We start from the raw sequence: 20,345 nt of genomic DNA on the forward strand, positions 1-20,345 counted from the left end.
TTGGGGAGAATAGATCTATTTTATTATATCCAAATTCGGCTGGCTCTTCTATCAGCATGAATTTTTATATCTTAATTTGTGAATTTTATATAAGGTGTTCATGAAATGTATTAGGGCTATACATTATTAGTTTATTAGATTCATAAGTGAAGCCTGTTTTTTTCAGCAGTCACAAAATGCTATAATGTATTCCACATCACACTAGCTATGGAGAAATGACCTTTGGTTCTGTAGGCACTCTAATCCATAGCAATGGAGTAATTTCTTCTTGCCTCCATTATCTCTTATGGGTGAATAGCGACTGTAATTGTACCATAAACAAGTAATAGGGACAGCAAATATAGCAATAAAAAAAATACACCTTGGAAATTGCTTACTAAAAGTATTAGTTTTTCTATTATGAAGTAAATAGCATGACACATTTTGCCCATATAGTATGTTGGTTAATGCTTTCCTGGGATATCTGTAAATAAGTCAGTTACACTAACATTCAACAGAAGAAAAAGCACAAAAAAAAAAAAATAGGAGGAAGAAAAATTTCAGAGCTCTTTTCACCCATCCAGCCTGGCAGCTAATATCCCTAATGTTTTACCCTAGGCAACACTCAGAATGTGGGCGAAAGCGCTTTTGTGATATTTCAATTCATTTGAGCCTCGAGTGGGTGAGTCGAAGAGGCATTGTGAAAACATCCTTTTTTTTTTTTTTAAACAGGGTCTTCCCGGCTCCCCTGGAAACGTTGGCCCAGCCGGTAAAGAAGGGCCTGTGGTACGTATTGCTCATTTTCCATTATATTTCAAGGGCACTTACTGTACTCTTATCAGGTCTACTTTGTGGCTTGTTTATATGTGAATATATTAAAAATAAATATCAGCCACATACATCATCCAGGGACCCCAAGTAATCGTAATTATAGAGTCCAAATGAACACAGGCCTGAAAGCAGAGGAATAGAAGCAGGTGACAAGGGTATGGAAAAGCAGGGGAGGGGGAGGGGAAGCTGCTCACACGAGACTGAATTGGCCATGTGTGTCCTGACATCCTACATGCAAAAGGAAAATGGATTCCATGCATGCAGAAAACTTCCCTGTTTCATCCATGGCAGCTTCATGGATGTTGACACCAAGTGAATTTTAAACTCTTGATTTCAGGGCCTCCCTGGTATTGATGGCAGGCCTGGTCCAATTGGCCCCGCTGGAGCAAGAGGAGAGCCTGGTAACATCGGATTCCCTGGACCCAAAGGCCCCAGTGTAAGAATCATCACCACTACCTCTCCCACAGCATACTTGCGCCACATTTCACCAAAACTCTAGTGTTTCTCCCTGCTGCTAAATCCAGTCTACCTCACACAGCAGACCTGCAGGCCACTTAAAACCCTCTACCTCTACCTAGCAGTCAAGATAATGGTTGGGATACTCACATCACAGGTCAGAGGGTCTGCGTTCGAGTCCTGGCTCTTTCCTCAAATCCGGCTTCATGCTTATATACAGTCTGGGAGGCAGTAGGTAGTGGCACAGGTGGTCAGGTTCCCACCACCCAGAAAAGAGACTTGGACTAAGTTTCCAGCTCTTGGCTTCGGCCTGAGCCAACCCTGGCATTTATAGGCATTTGAGTCAACTGGTAGATGGGAGTCCATCTCTCTTTTCTCTCTCTCCCTCCCTCTCTTTCTGTCACTTTGCTCTCAAATACATTAAAAAAAAAAAAAAATACTTCCAGTATAGTCTTGCCTGCCGAAACGCTGGCTCCTACATCCATGGGTGCAGTTTTTCTGTATAGCTGGATTGTGCCTTAGAGAACAGAATTGAAGAACTAGCAATCTCAAAAGCAAGCAATATAGGAACACTTCCAAATTTCAATAGATAATTTGACATTTGCTGTACTGTTATTCTTGAATTTTTCATTTTTATTGTAGGGTGATGCTGGAAAAAGCGGTGACAAGGGCCATCCCGGTCTTGCTGGTGCTCGGGTAAGTGCTGCTTGTGTACAGATCTAGTCACGTGAGAAATGCTCATGTCTGGAGGCCGTAGGATTACCATTCTATTTTGGTCTTTCCAAGATGGCATCCCCAAAGGTCCTTTTATCATCGTACAATATCTTTCTTTCAACCACACTTTTAAGGCAGTAAGTCATGACAAATTAGAATGTATGTTAAGTCAAAAACATGTATAGAAACATTTGGTTTTTAATGTACTCTTTGTGTGATGAAAGGGGCATGAATATGTAGCCCAGCATTCCTGGCTGTCCATGGACTTCCTCTGAGCTGTACCAAAAGTTAGACAGGGTGGGCATGTGGCACGGAAGTTAGGATCTAGCATGGGATGCCAGTGTCCCGTGTTGGAGTGCCTATATTCAAGTCCTGGCCTCAGGCTTGAGTCCAGCTTCCTGCCGAGGTATACCCTGGGAGGCAATACGAGATGGCTCAGTATCACCCACAAGGACTGAGTTCTCAGCTCCTGGACATCCGGAGAATTCATCAGTAGACAGGAACTCTGTGTCTCAAATAGATAAAAATAAATAAAGTTAGTAGACCCATAAAAACCCCATGATGAGTTTAATTCATGCTGAGATGATACATTTGTTATGAGGAAGTGACCTAAAAGATGCTTTGGTGATTCTTAAACTGCCTGGGTTCTAATAACCATGAGACTCTGTGGTAATCCTTTCTAGGGTGCTCCAGGTCCTGACGGAAACAATGGTGCTCAGGGCCCTCCTGGACCACAGGTGGGTATTCAGTCCAGGTCTGTGCTCTCCTGCTCTAGGAGGCTTGTTGGCCAGCAAAATAGCCATCTCTCTTTGTGAGCCCCTTTATAGAGTTAAGTAGCACCATTGGCCTACCTTGATGTTTATGTTGTCTTTCCCGTCACTTTCAGGGTGTGCAAGGTGGAAAAGGTGAACAGGGTCCTGCCGGTCCCCCAGGCTTCCAGGTAGGTCCCCTACGACATGGCGCACATTGCTTTTGGTCAGCTCATCCTGCTCTCCCATCATTCCCTATGCCTCCACTGCCCTGCAGACATGAGCTGCAGCAAGCAGGGTGCAGTTTTTCAAGCAAACTGTGTATAATGTTTGTCTGACATGCAATAGTCATCATGCTGATATGAAGAAGACCTCGTTCCCACCCAGATTATTCTCAGATCCCCTAAAGATAGCCTACCAGGCTGAGACTTGCATTTCTTTCATCTAGGGTCTGCCTGGCCCCTCGGGTCCAGCTGGTGAGGTTGGCAAGCCAGGAGAAAGGGTAAGTAAAGCAGCTGGGAGCAAATGTATCTGAACTTGAGACTTCCCCTATTGAAGACCCTACAGCAGGGCAATAATCTTATATGAAAGAATATTTCAGAATCCAAGTATTGATGGTAACATCTTCAAATGTGGATGTTGATGGACAGAATGAGTTTACGGATGGAACAAATCATCGCATTATGGAAGTAAAAATCCACCAATGAATATTTCATGTGATAGCCTTCTTTTGTTGTTTTGTTCTTGATGATATTAAAACACAAATTATTTTCTTTCCCATGGTAAAAAAGTGAATGCGCTGATTTTCCATCAAACTAGACCCTGAAAAAGTGCTTTTAATGTTTTTCCTGGCATTCAGACATGACACCGCTCTCCACAATCAGGACATGAGTTCTGAGCCATTTTCTCTGTAATTGTGATGAATGTGCTTCAATTTAGTTACATTCTGTAGCCTGCCCTCTCTTGTCAACTGTGGGGCACATTAGGGAGACAGCTGGTCAGCAATGAAAGAGATACACTTGGGTATACAATTAACTAGGTAATGTAGAGAATGTGATCATTTCTATTAAGTAGTCAGTCTGTCAGAGAGCTAAGAATAGCCCATGTCTGATTTTGTTCATTGTTGTTTATCATATCACTAAAGGAGAGAGTCTGTTTTGTCACTTTTTAAAAAGCAATGACTGAAATCACAGGGAACCTAAATATTCTGATACCAGGTTTTAGACTGAATAGCAATGGGATTTTTCTTTTTTTTTTTTTTTCCATTCACAACCAAAAGTTTTATTCTTATTAGTCTGTGCACTTAAGAGCTTACCCAGCTTTATTTCACTCTTTGAAAAATCTTTCAAATATCCCAATCCTAAGTGAATCTAGAGATTTCATGCTTCCTTTATGCTCATGTTTTGCCTAGGGTCTCCCTGGTGAATTTGGCCTCCCTGGTCCCGCTGGTGCTAGAGTAAGTGCTGTTTAATCAATTTTTCTAAGATTCCAGAAATGTCTTTTTAAATTAGTAATGTTTTCCATTTAAAGCCATTTACGATGTCCGTCAAGTGTTAGGTATCTAAGTTGATGGTAGACTTTTTGCCCACTTGTTCATATTTCTTCAAAAGAAGCACATATAGATTAACACACCTATTACAGTCAGTGATTTATATGAACAAGTAGGATTATTTATGACAGTGGTTTTGCTTGAGTCAAGGAGAACAATAGCACCTGTATTCAGGTCTAAAGTCGATTTTTACATTGTTCATGGATGTCCTAAGTTTACAGCTAAATTCATGAGTATAACATTTTAAAGAAGAATAGAATAGAATGTATTTGTGGATATCAACATTACCAAAATGGTTAATTTTCTCCTAAATATTCCATTATATCAATAATACGTACCATATCAGTTACACATGCAGTGTCCAACAAAACAATTGTACCATAAAACCAAATTATAATAAGTTCCTTAGAAATGACCACAATGTAGATCTATTGATAAATACTTTAGGCTGTAGAATGCTATGATCTTGTGATATTTAGATTTAATCAGTAGATATTTAGATAGATGGATAGATGAGTAGAGATAAATAAACACATATAAATGTATTATATATATATATAACATACACACATATACCCTTGGTTTAACATTACTGCTATATTATTATCACATGAAATTAAATAAAGGAAGCCTAAACATGAATCTAATCTTCTATTCCTGGACTTGCCAGTCAGCTGAAGTACCTGTCTTTTCCACTGAGTACTGTGTAGAACTGATGGGTTTTTAAACCTATGGACCTATCACAGAAGTGAAAAACAAAGGAAGTAAATTCCAAAAGTTGGATGTTATAGTCTGGAAACAACAAATTTTGGAGCTCAGAACATCAGAACTGAGTGAGACTTCAGAAATTGTCTCATCTCATCCCTCCATTTTATAAGAAATTGAGAATAGAAGAAATTTTTCCTTGCTGATCTGTGGCAGAACTGGCACTAGATGACTAAGTGTGAACTCTGTCATGTGTGCCCAAAGTGTCTCTGAAGGTGATCAACACTGCCATGCTTCTCTTCATCTTTTCCAGGGGGAGCGCGGTCCTCCTGGGGAGAGCGGTGCTGCTGGTCCTCCTGGTCCTATTGGGAGCCGGGGTCCTTCTGGACCTCCAGGGCCTGACGGAAACAAGGTAAAACTTTGTATGGATTGCTGGCTTGACCTAGATACCCTATAATGAGTTACCCTCTGCAATAGAAGAATAATTTTTCAGATTTTTATTTATTTTCACTTCTGTGACGATTGCCACCGCAGTAAGTAGTAATCAGATTCCAGTGGATCCAAATTATCCGAAAGAAAACCAAGGGTAGAGGATATTTCAGTGTTCTTCAAATAAAAAGTTAATTAGAATGGGCCTTGACCCTTTCTTTTGTCACTGTGTATGCTTTTGTTTTGATCAACAAATATACACCTTTGGACATTATTCCTAAAGAACAGCTTTTTACCCTCTCAAATTCTCATTCTATAGAGTAATATTTTTAAAAATATGATGTGAGGATTGATGAAAATTAACTGGACCCTACATCTGCTGCAAAATAAGTGTCTGAAACTTGTGTTCCAAAATGGAATTCATGGCTTAGATTTTGAAATAGAAGGAATTAAGTATTCTGGAAAAACAAATTAATGACAACAAAAAGAGAGCACTTGTGTTACTTCTGCTTGTTAACCTTCAAGGTTTAACAAATACAAAAAATTGAATGTATGAAAGAATATTATTGGGGGAAATAAGATAAAAAGCAGAGAGGAAATAGAAAAATAAATGAGTTTGTGCGGTAGTTCTTACCAAGGGATCTATTCATTTCTGAAGCTGGCCAACAACTTTTAAGTGTATAGAATCATAGAATCTCACGGAAAAATGGAATATATAGTCTCCACTCTTCACAAGATTAAAACGCAAACATCTCCCCAATTGTTCTGGTCTCTTTTCATGTTTCCTGTATGGAATGAGACTTACCCTTGAAAATGTTTGTGGGCAATGTTTGTTCCCCATTGTCCTGTCTTCTTCTCGGCAGCTGTCTTTCCTTCTTAAGAGGACTGGGTGGAGGAGCCACTGTCACCTACTCCCACTCCCCTCTTTACTTTAGTTACTGTATCATTAATAACATTTTTCTCTATAACATTCTTCCTCCTTTCAATAGCCCTATTTTGTGTCCCTGAACAGGCAAGAATGCTATCTATTAAATGTCTAAATTGGAATTCTTCGAGAGGTTGATCCATCATTTTTCTTCTTTTGCAACTGAAATAATTGATTTCACATGTGTTTGATTCAAGGGTGAACCTGGTGCGGTTGGTGCTCCGGGCAATGCTGGTGCATCTGGGCCTGGTGGCCTCCCAGGAGAGAGGGGTGCTGCTGGCATTCCTGGAGGCAAGGGAGAAAAGGTACCCATAATACTTATTGTTCATGAACTCTAGCCCAAGGGGGTCCAGGGTTTTAACACCTGTTGGCAGGTGTCCTGGTAGCATCTTGATATCTATATCCATTTCCCCGTGCCACCTCACACCTACGCATTTCTGAACTCACTAATCTGGCAAAATTCCTTGCTACCATGGAACTTCATACAAACAGATGGTGTTGAGTAATACATGAGGCTCATTTTAATGCCACTAACAATAATGCCTCATCCTGCCCTAATTAATGGGAAGAAGCTATATTGAACAGCTGTAAACCGTGCTGCTGCATTAGTTATGCCGTAAGAGTGAGCAGGCACTGCAGCCCATTGTGATATTGCCTTAGAATTCTGTCCACATGAATTTGTACCTTGCTTGATTATGCTCCAGGAGGGCATATGGAAATTAGGGGGGGAACTGTTTAACAATAATCTGAAAGGGCCCTTGAATTATTCTTTTTTATTTTCTCTCCACATTCAACATCCAATTGAATGGTAGGAAACTAAGACATTGCCAAAAACCTTAAATGGCTAATGGCATTATATTATCATCTGTAGAACATTTTGGATTAATGCTGATTCAGAAATTTGGTTGGAAAACAAAGTCATTCTTACTTTATACTTTCAGGGTGAAACCGGGCTCAGAGGTGAAGTTGGTAACCCTGGTAGAGATGGTGCTCGGGTGAGTACAATTTTATTTGTACACTTTTGTTTTTATATTGTATTCCACTTGAATTGAGGTTTAAAAAAATCATGTTTGGAGTCCCTTAATATTAACTATGCCAACTCTGAAATACATACCAAAAACTCTGGGTTCAGTGGTTGTTTTAAATGATAATAGGGCATGTATTAAAGAATAAATACACACACAGAGGATAATTCCTTTAACATTTCAAAAAAGCCAAACCCTAACAAGGTCCTAGAGTTACACAGATGGCTGCCTTGGTAATTTATCAAAAAGCAGTCCCAAAGATAAGTTGTTGATACCCTGGAAGTATCAGACATAATCTGCTAAAAGGATCATTACCCTACCTCGCTGTCAGCATCAGTATCCTCTCCCTGGAGCTGAGTGCCCACAGGGTAACACTTTTGGAACCTTCCTTCCTTGGAATTAGGGGATTCTTAATAGTTCCAAACAAGTCTACCTTTGCTGCTTCTCCAGGGGGTTTTGCAGGAGCTGAAGGTCCAGAGTTCACAAGTTCCCAGCCTGTCCTTTACTTACACATTTCGGTTACCTCTATTCTTGGGACACTGCACTCCTGAAAGTAGTTCCAATAGCCTCCATAGTTTGTACTGAAATGCATCAGTGTCATTCCTCATGTTCAAATCAGTGTGTGCGGGAACAGTGTTCACAGAAATACAGCAAATGGGAATGACAAGGTTTCCTGTTGGTGGTGTGTGAAGTAATTAATGAGGCTTGTTTCCTTTTGCGGGGTAGGGTGCTCCTGGTGCTGTTGGCGCCCCTGGTCCTGCTGGAGCCACTGGTGACCGGGTGAGTGTGCATTCTCACTGAGCTGGGTCTTGAAGCTGATAGCATTATCAAGAATTCCCTGCCCTCCCTAGACTCAAACAGCTCCAGCAATTCGTTTTTATGGCTTGATATAAAGCCCACTTATTTAAGAACCTAGCTGTTGTGATAAAGCAGCAGGAAACAAATGCTGTGTGTTTAAAGCTCTTTCCCTTCCTATAGATGTGCCAGCTATCTTATCTGTATTGTTACTCCCTATCATTTGTTTTAAAGTCTTTCCCTGTTGCTCATTAACAATATCCTAATGCATTAAGCCTTCAATTGTAAAAAAAAAAAAAAAATTGAAAAAAAATACCTAGTGTGCCCACTTCACATCAGTGTACTTCAAATAGATCTTATTTATTGCATTGCAAAGATTAGAGCAAATAGATCAACTTTATCTATCTAAAAATTAAAACTGTCCCCTCCTCCATTCTCCAGGTCTTGAGGGCACTGATTTATAGTATTTTTGTGTGTGCATGGCCAAGACTACTTCAACCCCCAAATGAATGCAGCAGGAAGAGTGAGAGTTCAGTTAATTTTCCTCTGTGAGATGTGCGTTAGCTACATCTTGCAAGTCATTTGCGAATTCTGACAACATCCCCAATATCTACCACCATTCTCTCTCCCAATCAGTCCTTTGAGCATCTGTGTGAGGTGAATTAACAACCTGTCTTTGACCCACGATAGGGTGAAGCTGGTGCTGCTGGCCCTGCTGGTCCTGCCGGTCCTCGGGGTAGTCCTGTGAGTAGAAATCTGGGTCAATCTGGCACACCTCACACCTCGTAGATGCTGATGAACCTAGCATTACTAAAACATGTTTAAATCCTTTCTGCCACCTAGGGTGAACGTGGTGAGGTTGGTCCCGCTGGCCCGAATGGATTTGCTGGTCCCGCTGTAAGTATCACATTACAGAGGTTACTCTAAGTCCCTCCCCAGGTGGGGGCATAGGGTGAGAATGCCATAGCCATAATTTTTCCTTTCCAAAAGGGTGCTGCTGGTCAACCTGGTGCTAAAGGAGAGAGAGGAACCAAAGGTCCCAAGGGTGAAAATGGTGTTGTCGGTCCCACTGGCCCTGTTGGAGCAGCTGGCCCATCCGTAAGTTGATTTCACTGCAAGTGATCAGCCTGTGTAGTAGTTGTCCAAGAGATTTCATCATTCCGCAGCATCAGTCACTTACTTGCTATGCCTTGGAGAAAGCACCAGATAGCTGATTTCAAAAATTGGGAGCCAGGCAGGCGTTCAGCACAGTAGTTGGGAAGACACCTGGAATGGCACACTTTGTGCCTGGGTTTGATCCCTGCTGTGCTCCTGATTCTGGCATCCCATTTGTGCCCATCTTGGAGTGCAGTGGGCGATAGCTCAGGGAGTTAGGTCCCTGCACATGGAAAATTCAAATTATGTTCTTGGCTCCTGGCATAGGCCTGGCCCCCATCCCAGCTCTTAAAGGCATTTGTAGAGTGAACCGGTAGGTGGGACAACATTCTCTCTGCCTTTCAAGAAAACAAAAATATATAATCTTTTTTAAAAAGTAAGAATGTAACATTTGCACACCACTTTACAGTTTGTAAGGTTTTTGTTAATATTGTCTTACTGTAATAGTTTGAAAATTCCACAAAGCCAGTGATATTGAAGCAAGAATGTTTCTTTCATATGGCATTCATCATCTTTTTTTTTTTTTGATAGATGTGAAAATGATCCCTGGGAGGACAAATGTGGGATGTGTAAAAACTGTTGTTTTGTGACTTGATCCCATCTTTTGTTTGCCTTCAGGGTCCAAATGGCCCTCCTGGTCCTGTTGGAGGTCGTGGTGATGGAGGCCCTCCTGTGAGTATTTACCACTGACCTGGGTCACTTTTCTTTCTTCAGAATCTATTAGAGAGAATGTGAAAGTTTTTCAAAGTTTTGGTAAATGTGGACTGTGATGAGGAAACTCAAGGTATAGTGCAGTTCTGACGTTGAGGTTAAGGCCAGCTACATGGGATGTTAGCTCAATCCCAGCTAGAACACCATGCAGCCAATATTACTACCACTTCCCTTTGAGGGAATAGTGAAGGTTATCACCATGCTGTTTAAACTGGGAAGTGGGTAAAACATTTCCCGAGACCCCTCTAACTTCCTGCTGCTTTCCGCCTTTTCCTGTACAAGTTTTCCCCCATTGCATTCAGAGATGCCCCGTTGATTCTGGAGACACAGAGCCTCCCAGGGCGAACCCCTCAAACTCCTTCCAAAGACAGCGTTCTCTGGGTTACTCATCATCTCTCCCCCCGCAGACACCTTCACGTAATCAATGCCCTTAGCATAAAAGAGTTGTTTATGTGTACACGATAGTGTGAACTAATGACACAGCATCTTATCCTCTTGATTCTGAAATGATCAGATAGTATGTTAGCATTTCAAAATGGACCCAAAAACCCTTAGTGCAAACTGTGGGCATTGCAAGTGCAGAGGGAATGAATGGGAAGGAAGCTCTTCAGGGACGTGGCAGAATTCCCTCTGTGACGTTGTCTACTATCTACTCTATGGCCCATCCCTGGTCAGTGCAGTGAAGATTTTCCAAGGGAGAAATTCACATCTGAACCAAAAAGGAAGATGGCATTGATGATGGAACTGTAATATGCTTGCTTCTTAGGGTATGACCGGTTTCCCTGGTGCTGCTGGACGGACCGGACCCCCCGGGCCCTCTGTAAGTACATCTGCCTTCACTTACTTTTGCCTCTGGTAGGAAGCTGTTAAGAAATTCTTGATGAAAACACAGTCGATAATATTTGCTATTGCTTTCAGATGGTTTGTTTTTGTTTTGTTTTTTTGAACCATTGAGGCAAAACAATCACAAATCATATTTTCTAACATCAGTTTAACAGGGCTTCTTCATTGCAAACACTGGTCCCTTTGGGGGTTTGAATTCACTGTTAAAAACAAAGAGCTGACCAGTTTGACTCACATATCAGATATTTCTATATCTAATTACCCTTTATGGCTAACATTCTGTCTCTGTTGTGAGGGTATAATTGTTCCTGAATGAATTTAAAGGTAGTTGGGCCCCTGATTTAATTCTGTTTCAGATTCTTCTGTCAGGACTCAAGAGAATTTAATTAATTATCAAGGATTAAGTCTTCTGGTTAAGGTTTTGGAGGAGGGAGGAAGGGTGGCAAAAATGTTGATTTCTTGGAATCCTTTCTCAGGTTCATAATGCAAAAATCTTCATTCCCTATAGACATTTGATTAAACCTACTTGAGAGCATATGTGATTCCTCAATTATGAACAAAATGCCAGGACTGGCTTTCTTTGAAAGGCAATGGGCAGAATTCTACAAAACACCAAGTCCCGTTCAGGCTTAGAACTGCGCAGTTCTCATTCCAACATGCTGGGATACCTGTGGCAGGCACTGCTTTTCCTTGTAGCAATTTTCTTAGACTCTGCCACAGTTATTTGCTTTGATACAGTGCTGGCAAAGTAAGAATGGGGTTTGTTCTTTCCATAAGAAAGAAAAATTTGATAGCCCAATCATTTCCCTAAAGTGGCCATGTTGTTATTTTGTTGACTTACATTGCTGGCATCTTCCTATCTAGAACCCACGCTGCTCTCATCCAGGTCCACATACAGAATGTGAATGACCGTGTACATTTTGTCACAGGGTATCACTGGCCCTCCTGGCCCTCCTGGTGCTGCTGGTAAAGAAGGCCTTCGTGGTCCTCGTGGTGACCAAGGTCCAGTCGGCCGAACTGGAGAACCAGGTGCAGCTGGTCCCCCTGGCTTTGCTGGTGAGAAGGGTCCTTCTGGAGAGGCTGGTACTGCTGTAAGTGACTTCAAATTCTTTTAAATATTTTTTTATTACGATAAAACCCCTACACAAATTTCCAAGTGGCATTTGCAAACTCTCAAGTGTAGCTTGGCTGAGCCAGGAGATCTGACCACACGGAGGCACTATGGCTGCAGCAGGTACTCAGGGAGCACATGACGGAGGTCTTAGTAAGGTGCCGCCTTCCTCATTCACACATTTTCCATCCAGTGAAAGACTCCTGTACCAGACCGCGGAGGCCAACATCGAAATTGGCTTCCTGGCATAGATATGGTAAAACCTCTACATTCCCTCACCCCTACCATGGCTCCATTATTCCCAGCCAGGTATTTTTGAAATGCTATGCCATGGGTCTCAAGGAGGAGGAGGTTACCCATATAGAGAGATCTCTTCATGCCCAAATGTAACCTCACTGCCATCACTACAGAAAAGAGACGCAGGGACAGACCTCCAAGAGGTCACCCTATCCATCTCTTCACCAAGGGCAGCTCATCCTCCCCGTGCTCAACCCCAGCTGTGTTCTCTCCCCTGGCATCGACTTACATGACCCTGTGTTTCTCCTCTCATTTAGGGACCCCCTGGCACCCCAGGTCCTCAGGGTCTTCTTGGTCCACCTGGCATTCTGGGTCTCCCTGGCACCAGAGGTGAACGTGGTCTCCCAGGCGTGGCTGGAGCTTTGGTAAGTGTTTGACACCATTCTGATTCTCATTATCATAATAAAAGATCTTAAAAGCTGCCACTTCAAATATGACAGATTGATCACTGAATAACTCCACTTAAGATTTTTACTCCTGGGATTTTCTTTATACAGATCACATGTCACTTATCTCAGAAGCTTTAATAGCACCTTACTTAGACACACACTATAAAAACGCAGCGTAGCATTATGCACAATGAGTTTTGTTCTTTCTACATGCTTAACGATACAGGCTTTAATTGCATTTACTTCTCTGCAATGATTTCACGTTGGGCTGGCATCCTTTCTCCTGGAGGAAGAATGAAACTGGAAAGTTCTGAATCAACTTATTAAACCTTAAATGTGACAGCAACTAGGAACCATTTCATTTCCATTAACTCTATCAACCTCATTGAATTTGTTTCCTGTGGAATGCTGGATGGGAAACTATGGCTGCCTTGAGCGCAGCAACATTCCAAAACTACACCAAGCTGACCCTCTGGGTGTGTGCTGTGACAGCAATGAAATGCTTACCACTTTCTGTCCATTCATACTCACTTTACCTTTGCTTTTCAAACTCGGATCTCTGGGCTACAGCTGTTTGTGGAGGGTGAGGTTGGCCTTCCATCCCAGGAGAGTAACGTCTTGTCTTCTCTGCCCTGACAGGGTGAACCTGGTCCTCTTGGCATGGCTGGTCCTCCTGGTGCCCGTGGACCCCCCGGTGCTGTGGGCAGTCCTGGGGTCAATGGCGCTCCTGGTGAAGCGGGTCGTGATGTGAGTCCAACCTTCAGTTTACAAAATAAAATCGAGCCGGGTTTTGTTGTGTACTATTTTGTGTTTTTAGCTAAGTTCTCATATGCCAAGTTTCTCAACAAGATGTGTTTTCCACATCTACATGTGAGGATCAGTCCCAGCATTGAAAATAACAAAAACAAATCCGGTAGAAGAATGAACTTTTAACTAGCACAGTTTGGTACTGGACCCAAATATTAAAAATGCCTTTAAAATAAAAGTTAGGCTAGTAGGTTCTCATCCCTGCTTTTTACAACAATCTGGAAGGGATCTCACTATTGAGCACTAGGAGTAAAGGCAGAATAGCCAAAACATAAGGGCACAGGCAACATTCTCCCCAGGGGCCTTCATTTGCACGGTGTCTTTACAGGGCAACCCTGGGAGTGATGGTCCTCCAGGTCGTGATGGTCAGCCTGGACACAAGGTCAATATGCTTTTTCATCTTTCTGTAAATTTGAAAGTCATTGAATAGAAGCCAGAGTGATGCTCACTTTTCATTTTGCCTTTGGTAGGGAGAGCGTGGTTACCCTGGCAACGCTGGCCCTGCTGGCGCTGCAGGTGCTCCTGGTCCTCAAGGCTCCGTGGGCCCCACTGGCAAACACGGAAACCGTGGTGAACCTGTACGTGTGTAAAGTCATCCTTTAATGCCACCTTCTTCCTGCATTGTGACATGTTGGGAGTCAGAGCTTGGGCATGGCTGATGACCTGTGGTTTTTCTTTTTCTTTTTTTTTTTTTCTCCAATCTGCAGGGTCCTGCTGGTTCTGTTGGTCCTGTTGGTGCTGTTGGTCCCAGAGGTCCTAGTGTATGTACCTGGGGAAGGTTTATCTGCAAACCTAAATGTTGGGGGAATCTCTTCAAACCACTGATCAAGAAAGGAATGGAGACATAGCTTCAGCTTCGTATTTTCAAAAACTTGCACTTCTTGAGAGCTGACACCAGCAACTTGATCTATGTATTGATTTGAAATAACGGTGCAGACCTAACTGCTGCTTTCCAGCAGCCCCACTCAAGTCGAGGGGTGGGAGCCCGTCTAGACCTTGTCTTCATTTCCCTTTGTAAGTGAATGAAGCAGTGATTGCAGAAAAGTGACTGCTGGTTTTCAATGTCTTCACAGGGCCCACAAGGCATCCGTGGTGACAAGGGAGAGCCTGGTGACAAGGGTCCCAGAGGTCTGCCTGGCTTAAAGGGACACAATGGCTTGCAGGGTCTTCCTGGTCTCGCTGTAAGTAAAAAGTGGCCAGCACACCTGCTTGCTGACCACAAAGGCCTCTAGGCCTGAGCATGATCATGGGGCCTGCACTACTACTGTTCTAAAACACCCACAGCCGTATCCCACTCTCTGGGTAACTCCCCATCCTTCAGAGGTGAGGGTTTTTTTTTTTTTTTTTTCATTCTAACATGGAAAATAGAGGGTTAAGGGAGATGGAACTAAACATACGTTAAAATCCCCTGGCAGCAATGTCCTTCAACCTCACTGAAAATAAACATAATTAGGGGAATGACTAATACTGCACTGCTGAAATGGCTTGTGAAAAAAATCATTGAACATAGACATAATGGGAGAAAAGAGCTCCACTTTACATTTTCAATTTTCAATTTTATCAATTCAGAGTCCACGGAAACTAAAGTTTTCCATTCAATTTGAAAAAAAAAAAAAAAAGCCACCAAACCTGTTGACAAGCATTCTGAAAGTGTGATTCTCTGTTCTCTCCTTACAGGGTCAACACGGTGACCAAGGTGCTCCTGGTGCTGTGGGTCCTGCTGGTCCCAGGGTAAGTGAAGCCGAGAGTTGGAGCCCTTCTGAAAGGATGGCTGCCCATGCAGGGAGCCCAGGCTACTGGAGGGCTTCCCTGGCAGGGTTCTGCTGGCTCACATGTACTTGGTGTCCTTCCTCCCTAGGGCCCTGCTGGTCCCACTGGCCCTGCTGGTAAAGATGGTCGCTCTGGACATCCCGGCACAGTTGGCCCTGCTGGCGTTCGAGGCTCCCAGGGTAGCCAAGGTCCTGCTGTAAGTACAACTTACGGAAATGATAAAAGAGCATCACCAAGCTAAGGGAGTTTCTTCAAATCATACCAAGACAACTGTGACACCACACTCGAGCAAGCCACGCTCCAGTGTATTTTCTAATAATGTATGAAGACTGTCTATAATCGACTTTTTAAGCTCATCCTTTCAATTGATCTCAGGACAAGCTATTTATTCATATGAATTTGGTTCACTATTGCTTATTAGCACATGCTTTTTTTATGAATTTCAATCAAAAGCCTGCTACCATTGACATCTCTCACTGTGACCAAACACAGAGCCTCTCCCTCTCTCCCTTTCATGACTGCAGGGCCCTCCAGGTCCCCCCGGACCTCCTGGTCCTCCTGGTGCAAGCGGTGGTGGTTATGACTTCGGCTATGATGGAGACTTCTACAGGGCTGATCAGCCTCGCTCACCGCCTTCTCTCAGACCCAAGGACTATGAAGTCGATGCCACTCTGAAATCTCTCAACAACCAGATTGAGACCCTCCTCACTCCTGAAGGCTCCAGGAAGAACCCCGCTCGCACCTGCCGGGACCTGAGACTCAGCCACCCCGAGTGGAGCAGTGGTAGGTTCAGATGCTCAAACCAGACTCATTCTTCTCACAGGCTTCTCCACATCAGTTCCCATGGATGCTCACAAGAAAATGCATCAGTGGAAATTACATTGCAGGAAATAATTTCCAATAATGCAACGTTATATTTTTTCCCAAAGGACACTCATTCTCAAATTTCTTTTAATATACATTTCTTCCTTTACAGTCTTCTTAAATTTTTAAGTTGGGAGGGGGGGTAGGAGAATCCCTAAAAGACAAATAAATAAGTCTTTTCCACTGGTTTACTCTCCAAATATCTGTAATAGTGAGAACTGGCCCAGGCCAAGTCCAGGAGCTGGAAACTCGATCTGAGTTTTCCACATGTGTGGCAGGGAACTTAATCATTTGAGCCATCACTTTTGCCTACCAGGGTGTGCATTACCAAGAAGATGAACTCAAACCTAGGCATCCCCTTGTGGGGCATGGCGTCTCAACTGGCATCTTACCCACCTGGCTTAACAGCTGCCCCTTCTATCGTTTCCATGGTAGTAAATACCCTTATTTGGCTTTTGTGAGGAAAGCGAAAGAACTGACTGATCCTGAGAGTGGCCACCCTCTCCTGTTGGGCATGGGGTAGGTGGCAGAACTGTACAATCAAATCTTCAAAAACTGAAAGCAGCCTTTTAACAAGCAATTACAAGTGATTATTAGATTTTTTTGTTCTGCTGTTCTGCTCAGTGAGAAGTGTCATGACCGGTGCCTCATTTCCTTCAAAGGTTACTACTGGATTGATCCTAACCAAGGCTGCACTATGGATGCCATCAAAGTATATTGTGATTTCTCCTCCGGGGAGACCTGCATCCAGGCCCAGCCTGACAGTGTCGCAGTCAAGAACTGGTATAAGAACTCCAAGCCCAAGAAGCATGTCTGGTTAGGAGAAATCAGTGGTGGTACGCAGGTGAGGAATCCTGTAGGCATTACCCCTTCTACCAAGCACTGTTTCCTTAGGGTTGTTGGCTTTCTCATTATCTACATTTTCATCCCTTGCCAACAAATGCCTGAAGAACTTGGCCTAGACTGAACATTGAAAATTAGATGAGATACATTCGTATATTTCCGAGTTTCTTTTAACATTGGACTTAATGGAAACTCATTGGAGAAATAGGCAGATGTCGTTTAGTGGGAAGGCATGCCAGTCCTATGCCTATGTGTTTTCAGATCATGAGCAGTTTTTTTCTGAATTTTTAATTAAATCTTTTTACTCATTTTATTGCATGCCTCCTGGAAATCAATAGATCATAGAATTTGAGAAAAAAGAAAGAGGTCTCCGTCTCTGCCTCTTTACTCTTGAAGAAGGAGCATGCTCACAAAGGCGAGGCTGAAGAGTTACTGTTGTTGATGACCTTGCCATAGCCCAGCAGGACTCGCGTCCGTCTGTGTCTCTGGTGCTTCAAAGATAAATGCATCGTCTTCCTAAGGCTTGGGTTGCAGTCTGTCACTCCTCCCTATAACAGACTACAAACAGCAACAACAACTGAGTCTTGGTATTTGAGTCCTTCTCCCCTTAACTGTGATTCTTTCTCATTCTCTCTAGTTTGAATACAACACAGAAGGTGTAACCTCCAAGGAGATGGCCACCCAACTCGCCTTTATGCGCCTGCTGGCCAATCATGCCTCTCAGAACATCACCTACCACTGCAAGAACAGCATCGCGTACATGGATGCGGAGACTGGTAGTCTGAACAAGGCCGTCATTCTGCAGGGCTCCAACGATGTTGAACTTGTTGCTGAGGGCAACAGCAGGTTCACTTACACTGTTCTTGTGGATGGCTGCTCGGTGAGTGGTGCTGTAACATCAGGATGCCTTTGTCTGGGGAGCCGAGAGTGGTGGATCCAGTTTAGGCCATTATAGGAACAAGGGACCTGACTTATTTCTGTATTTATTTACATGCAAGATGATAAACCCAGAGTGTTCTCATCCCGTTTTTTTTCCTCTTGAATTCTCTGAAATGCTGAAATGTATAATATGTTTACACACTGGTTGCCTTTCCTTTAATGTGAGTTTCTTAAAACAATATTATATGCCTAGAACTTGAAACTTATTTGAGATTTGAAGGGCTTAAATTATAATTTATAGTTGTAGATATTTTGTTTTTCTTTTTGTTATGGCCTAAATGTGGTGGTTTCCTTACATTTTCCCTATAATGAAAACTGTAGAGCATATTCTATACATTTTCTACTATTAATAGAAAAAAAGCAAATACCCAATCATAGCACTGCACACCCACCCAGCTCCCTCTCTCTTTCTCTCTCACACACATACCCCAATCTGAAAATGATGCTATAGGAAAAAAAAACACTTAAAAATGTCTTGAAGTGTTGTTTTTTTTTTAAAAAAAAAAATCAGGCTAGAGAGAGCCCCTTCCCCTAAAGAAAGCCTCAATGCTTCGGATCCAAAACCAGTCTTACTGAGCTGGCATGCACCTACAAGCACCAAAAAGTGACTCATAAAGCCCGAGTCTTAGAAGTTAGATGTTCCCCGATACTGAAACAGTGCTGCCTTATCTATCTGTTTTCTTTTCTCTTTTTAACAGAAAAAGACAAATGAATGGGGAAAGACAATCATTGAATACAAAACAAACAAGCCATCCCGCTTACCCTTCCTGGACATCGCACCTTTGGACATTGGTGGTTCTGACCAAGAACTCTATGTGGACATTGGCCCGGTCTGTTTCAAATAAGTGAACTCCACCTAAATTAAAAACAAACCAAAAAAACCCCCAAATTTGAAAACTACCATTCTCTCTTTGCCATTTCTTCTTTTCTTGTTGAACTAAGCTGAATCCTTCCATTTCTTCTGCACATCTGCTTGCTTTCCATTGTGGGCGAACGAGCAGAAGGATGATCGGAGCATTGTGCAATATGACTTCATCAACTCTCTCCCTCACCCCACCCCCATCAAGATTTGGAATTCTTTTTTTTTCAAAACCCTTACACCTTTTGTGGGAAATGTCAACCTTTGTAAGAAAATCAAAATTAAAAAAATGAAAAATAAAATAAAAACCATGAACATGTGCACCACTTGTGGCTTTTGAATATCTTCCACAGAGGGAAGTTTAAAACCCACACTTTCAAAGGTTTAAACTACCTCAGCATGCTTTCCTGTGAGTGTCACTCACCTCGCTGTGTGCCAGCCTTGAGAAGACGAACTGAGGTGCTTGTTTTTCATGATACAAAGGTGCTAGAGTATTTCAGCAACTTGAAGAATGGTGATGGTGCTGAGAAGAACTTGAGAAGAAATACTCCTCTGTACTGAGTTGTGTTGTGTGGTTTTTTCAATTGGATTTAGCATCAGTGTTTTCTCTCTGACCCCTAATTAAGAACATGCAGATCATTTGTGCCCAAAATGGTCCTCTTCTTCAACTCAGCGTTTGTTCTTTGCCGATTTCATTTCCTCCTCTTCCATGGTTCCAAAGAAGTCATATTTCTTGGACACACGGAAAAATGTACCTTATTTTGTATATGTGAGATGTTTAAATAAATTGTGAAAAAAGTGAAATAAAGCATGTTTGGTTTTTCCAAAAAGAAAATACTGAGTAGAATTCCTTGCTTCAAGGCTGTTTGCAATCTAAGCACGCCTCCGCACCAGCTTTCTAGGGGGAGACAGTGGCAGAGATTCTGCAGAAAGTGGGGGTTCATGCCTGTCCCATGGGATGAGCAGAGTGCTCCGGCTCAGCTCCTTGGGGTCCTGTGACCTCATGCCCCTGACCCTGCACTTCCATGTCCATGTCTGTCATACATCAGCAACCAGGCAGCACTGACCGGAGGCCTAAGAAGCAAGGGTCTGTGAGAATGTCCTGGTTTTGCTCATTACCCTCTGAGCACTCTGTACCCATGGCTGAACATTGGTCTGGGCACAATTAGTACTATTAACTAAAAAAGTTTCAAATATTCGGTGAAAAAAAATGCCATACATTTAAATGTGATGCAACTGAGTACAATGCCTGTTAGGAAATAATGTGTGTGCTGTCGATCAGCGTAGACAGTTGGGAATAATAGTACACACACCTACCTGCCAACTCAAGTTCATTTTCCTCCCCTGCACCTTTCCATAACATCTTTAATACACTTAAACATAGTAATGTGTCAAGTGAAATGTTAAGATTCATTTAGAACTTATTTCCTGTTGCAGAACATAATTGTGATTGTAATATTTGCTTCCTGTTAGAAGTCATCTCAAGATTCAATTAGTTTTTAAAAGCAAAAGACTGAATGTAATGAAAATCTAACATTAACTCCTAAAAAGTTAGCCAGGTCTACTAACCGCATGACAACCTCAAAATATGGTCCTGCCA

At 42.5% G+C, this 20,345-nt stretch overlaps 1 protein-coding gene and 1 long non-coding RNA gene across 3 annotated transcripts in view; one reads left to right on the plus strand and one right to left on the minus strand.

Moving 5' to 3' along the window:
* COL1A2 (collagen type I alpha 2 chain) overlaps positions 1-19,066 on the plus strand; it is a 35,044-nt gene extending 15,978 nt beyond the window's left edge. Inside the window, exons 24-52 of the mRNA XM_004582306.4 lie at positions 712-765; positions 1,148-1,246; positions 1,909-1,962; positions 2,664-2,717; positions 2,867-2,920; positions 3,178-3,231; positions 4,141-4,185; positions 5,297-5,395; positions 6,535-6,642; positions 7,279-7,332; positions 8,089-8,142; positions 8,848-8,901; positions 9,001-9,054; positions 9,148-9,255; positions 9,931-9,984; positions 10,790-10,843; positions 11,796-11,957; positions 12,532-12,639; positions 13,303-13,410; positions 13,799-13,852; positions 13,941-14,048; positions 14,178-14,231; positions 14,544-14,651; positions 15,148-15,201; positions 15,329-15,436; positions 15,765-16,023; positions 16,767-16,948; positions 17,585-17,827; positions 18,585-19,066. Coding sequence (XP_004582363.2) covers positions 712-765; positions 1,148-1,246; positions 1,909-1,962; positions 2,664-2,717; positions 2,867-2,920; positions 3,178-3,231; positions 4,141-4,185; positions 5,297-5,395; positions 6,535-6,642; positions 7,279-7,332; positions 8,089-8,142; positions 8,848-8,901; positions 9,001-9,054; positions 9,148-9,255; positions 9,931-9,984; positions 10,790-10,843; positions 11,796-11,957; positions 12,532-12,639; positions 13,303-13,410; positions 13,799-13,852; positions 13,941-14,048; positions 14,178-14,231; positions 14,544-14,651; positions 15,148-15,201; positions 15,329-15,436; positions 15,765-16,023; positions 16,767-16,948; positions 17,585-17,827; positions 18,585-18,731 — 2,748 coding nt within the window. The 3' untranslated portion in view covers positions 18,732-19,066. The remainder of the gene's footprint in view (positions 1-711; positions 766-1,147; positions 1,247-1,908; positions 1,963-2,663; positions 2,718-2,866; positions 2,921-3,177; positions 3,232-4,140; positions 4,186-5,296; positions 5,396-6,534; positions 6,643-7,278; positions 7,333-8,088; positions 8,143-8,847; positions 8,902-9,000; positions 9,055-9,147; positions 9,256-9,930; positions 9,985-10,789; positions 10,844-11,795; positions 11,958-12,531; positions 12,640-13,302; positions 13,411-13,798; positions 13,853-13,940; positions 14,049-14,177; positions 14,232-14,543; positions 14,652-15,147; positions 15,202-15,328; positions 15,437-15,764; positions 16,024-16,766; positions 16,949-17,584; positions 17,828-18,584) is intronic.
* LOC131482786 (uncharacterized) overlaps positions 5,289-20,345 on the minus strand; it is a 71,425-nt gene continuing 56,368 nt past the window's right edge. Inside the window, exons 3-5 of one of the 2 annotated variants that reach the window (XR_009247281.1) lie at positions 13,195-13,421; positions 6,218-6,622; positions 5,289-5,381 (exon numbers count right to left, since the gene is read on the minus strand). This is a non-coding gene — a long non-coding RNA (uncharacterized LOC131482786). Of the gene's footprint in view, positions 5,382-6,217; positions 6,623-13,194; positions 13,422-17,720; positions 17,838-18,648; positions 18,743-20,345 lie in introns of those variants that run through there. The other variant, XR_009247280.1, reaches the window with a different exon arrangement.

Source organism: Ochotona princeps, chromosome 20 (assembly GCF_030435755.1).
Source record: "Ochotona princeps isolate mOchPri1 chromosome 20, mOchPri1.hap1, whole genome shotgun sequence".
Taxonomy (NCBI): domain Eukaryota; kingdom Metazoa; phylum Chordata; class Mammalia; order Lagomorpha; family Ochotonidae; genus Ochotona; species Ochotona princeps.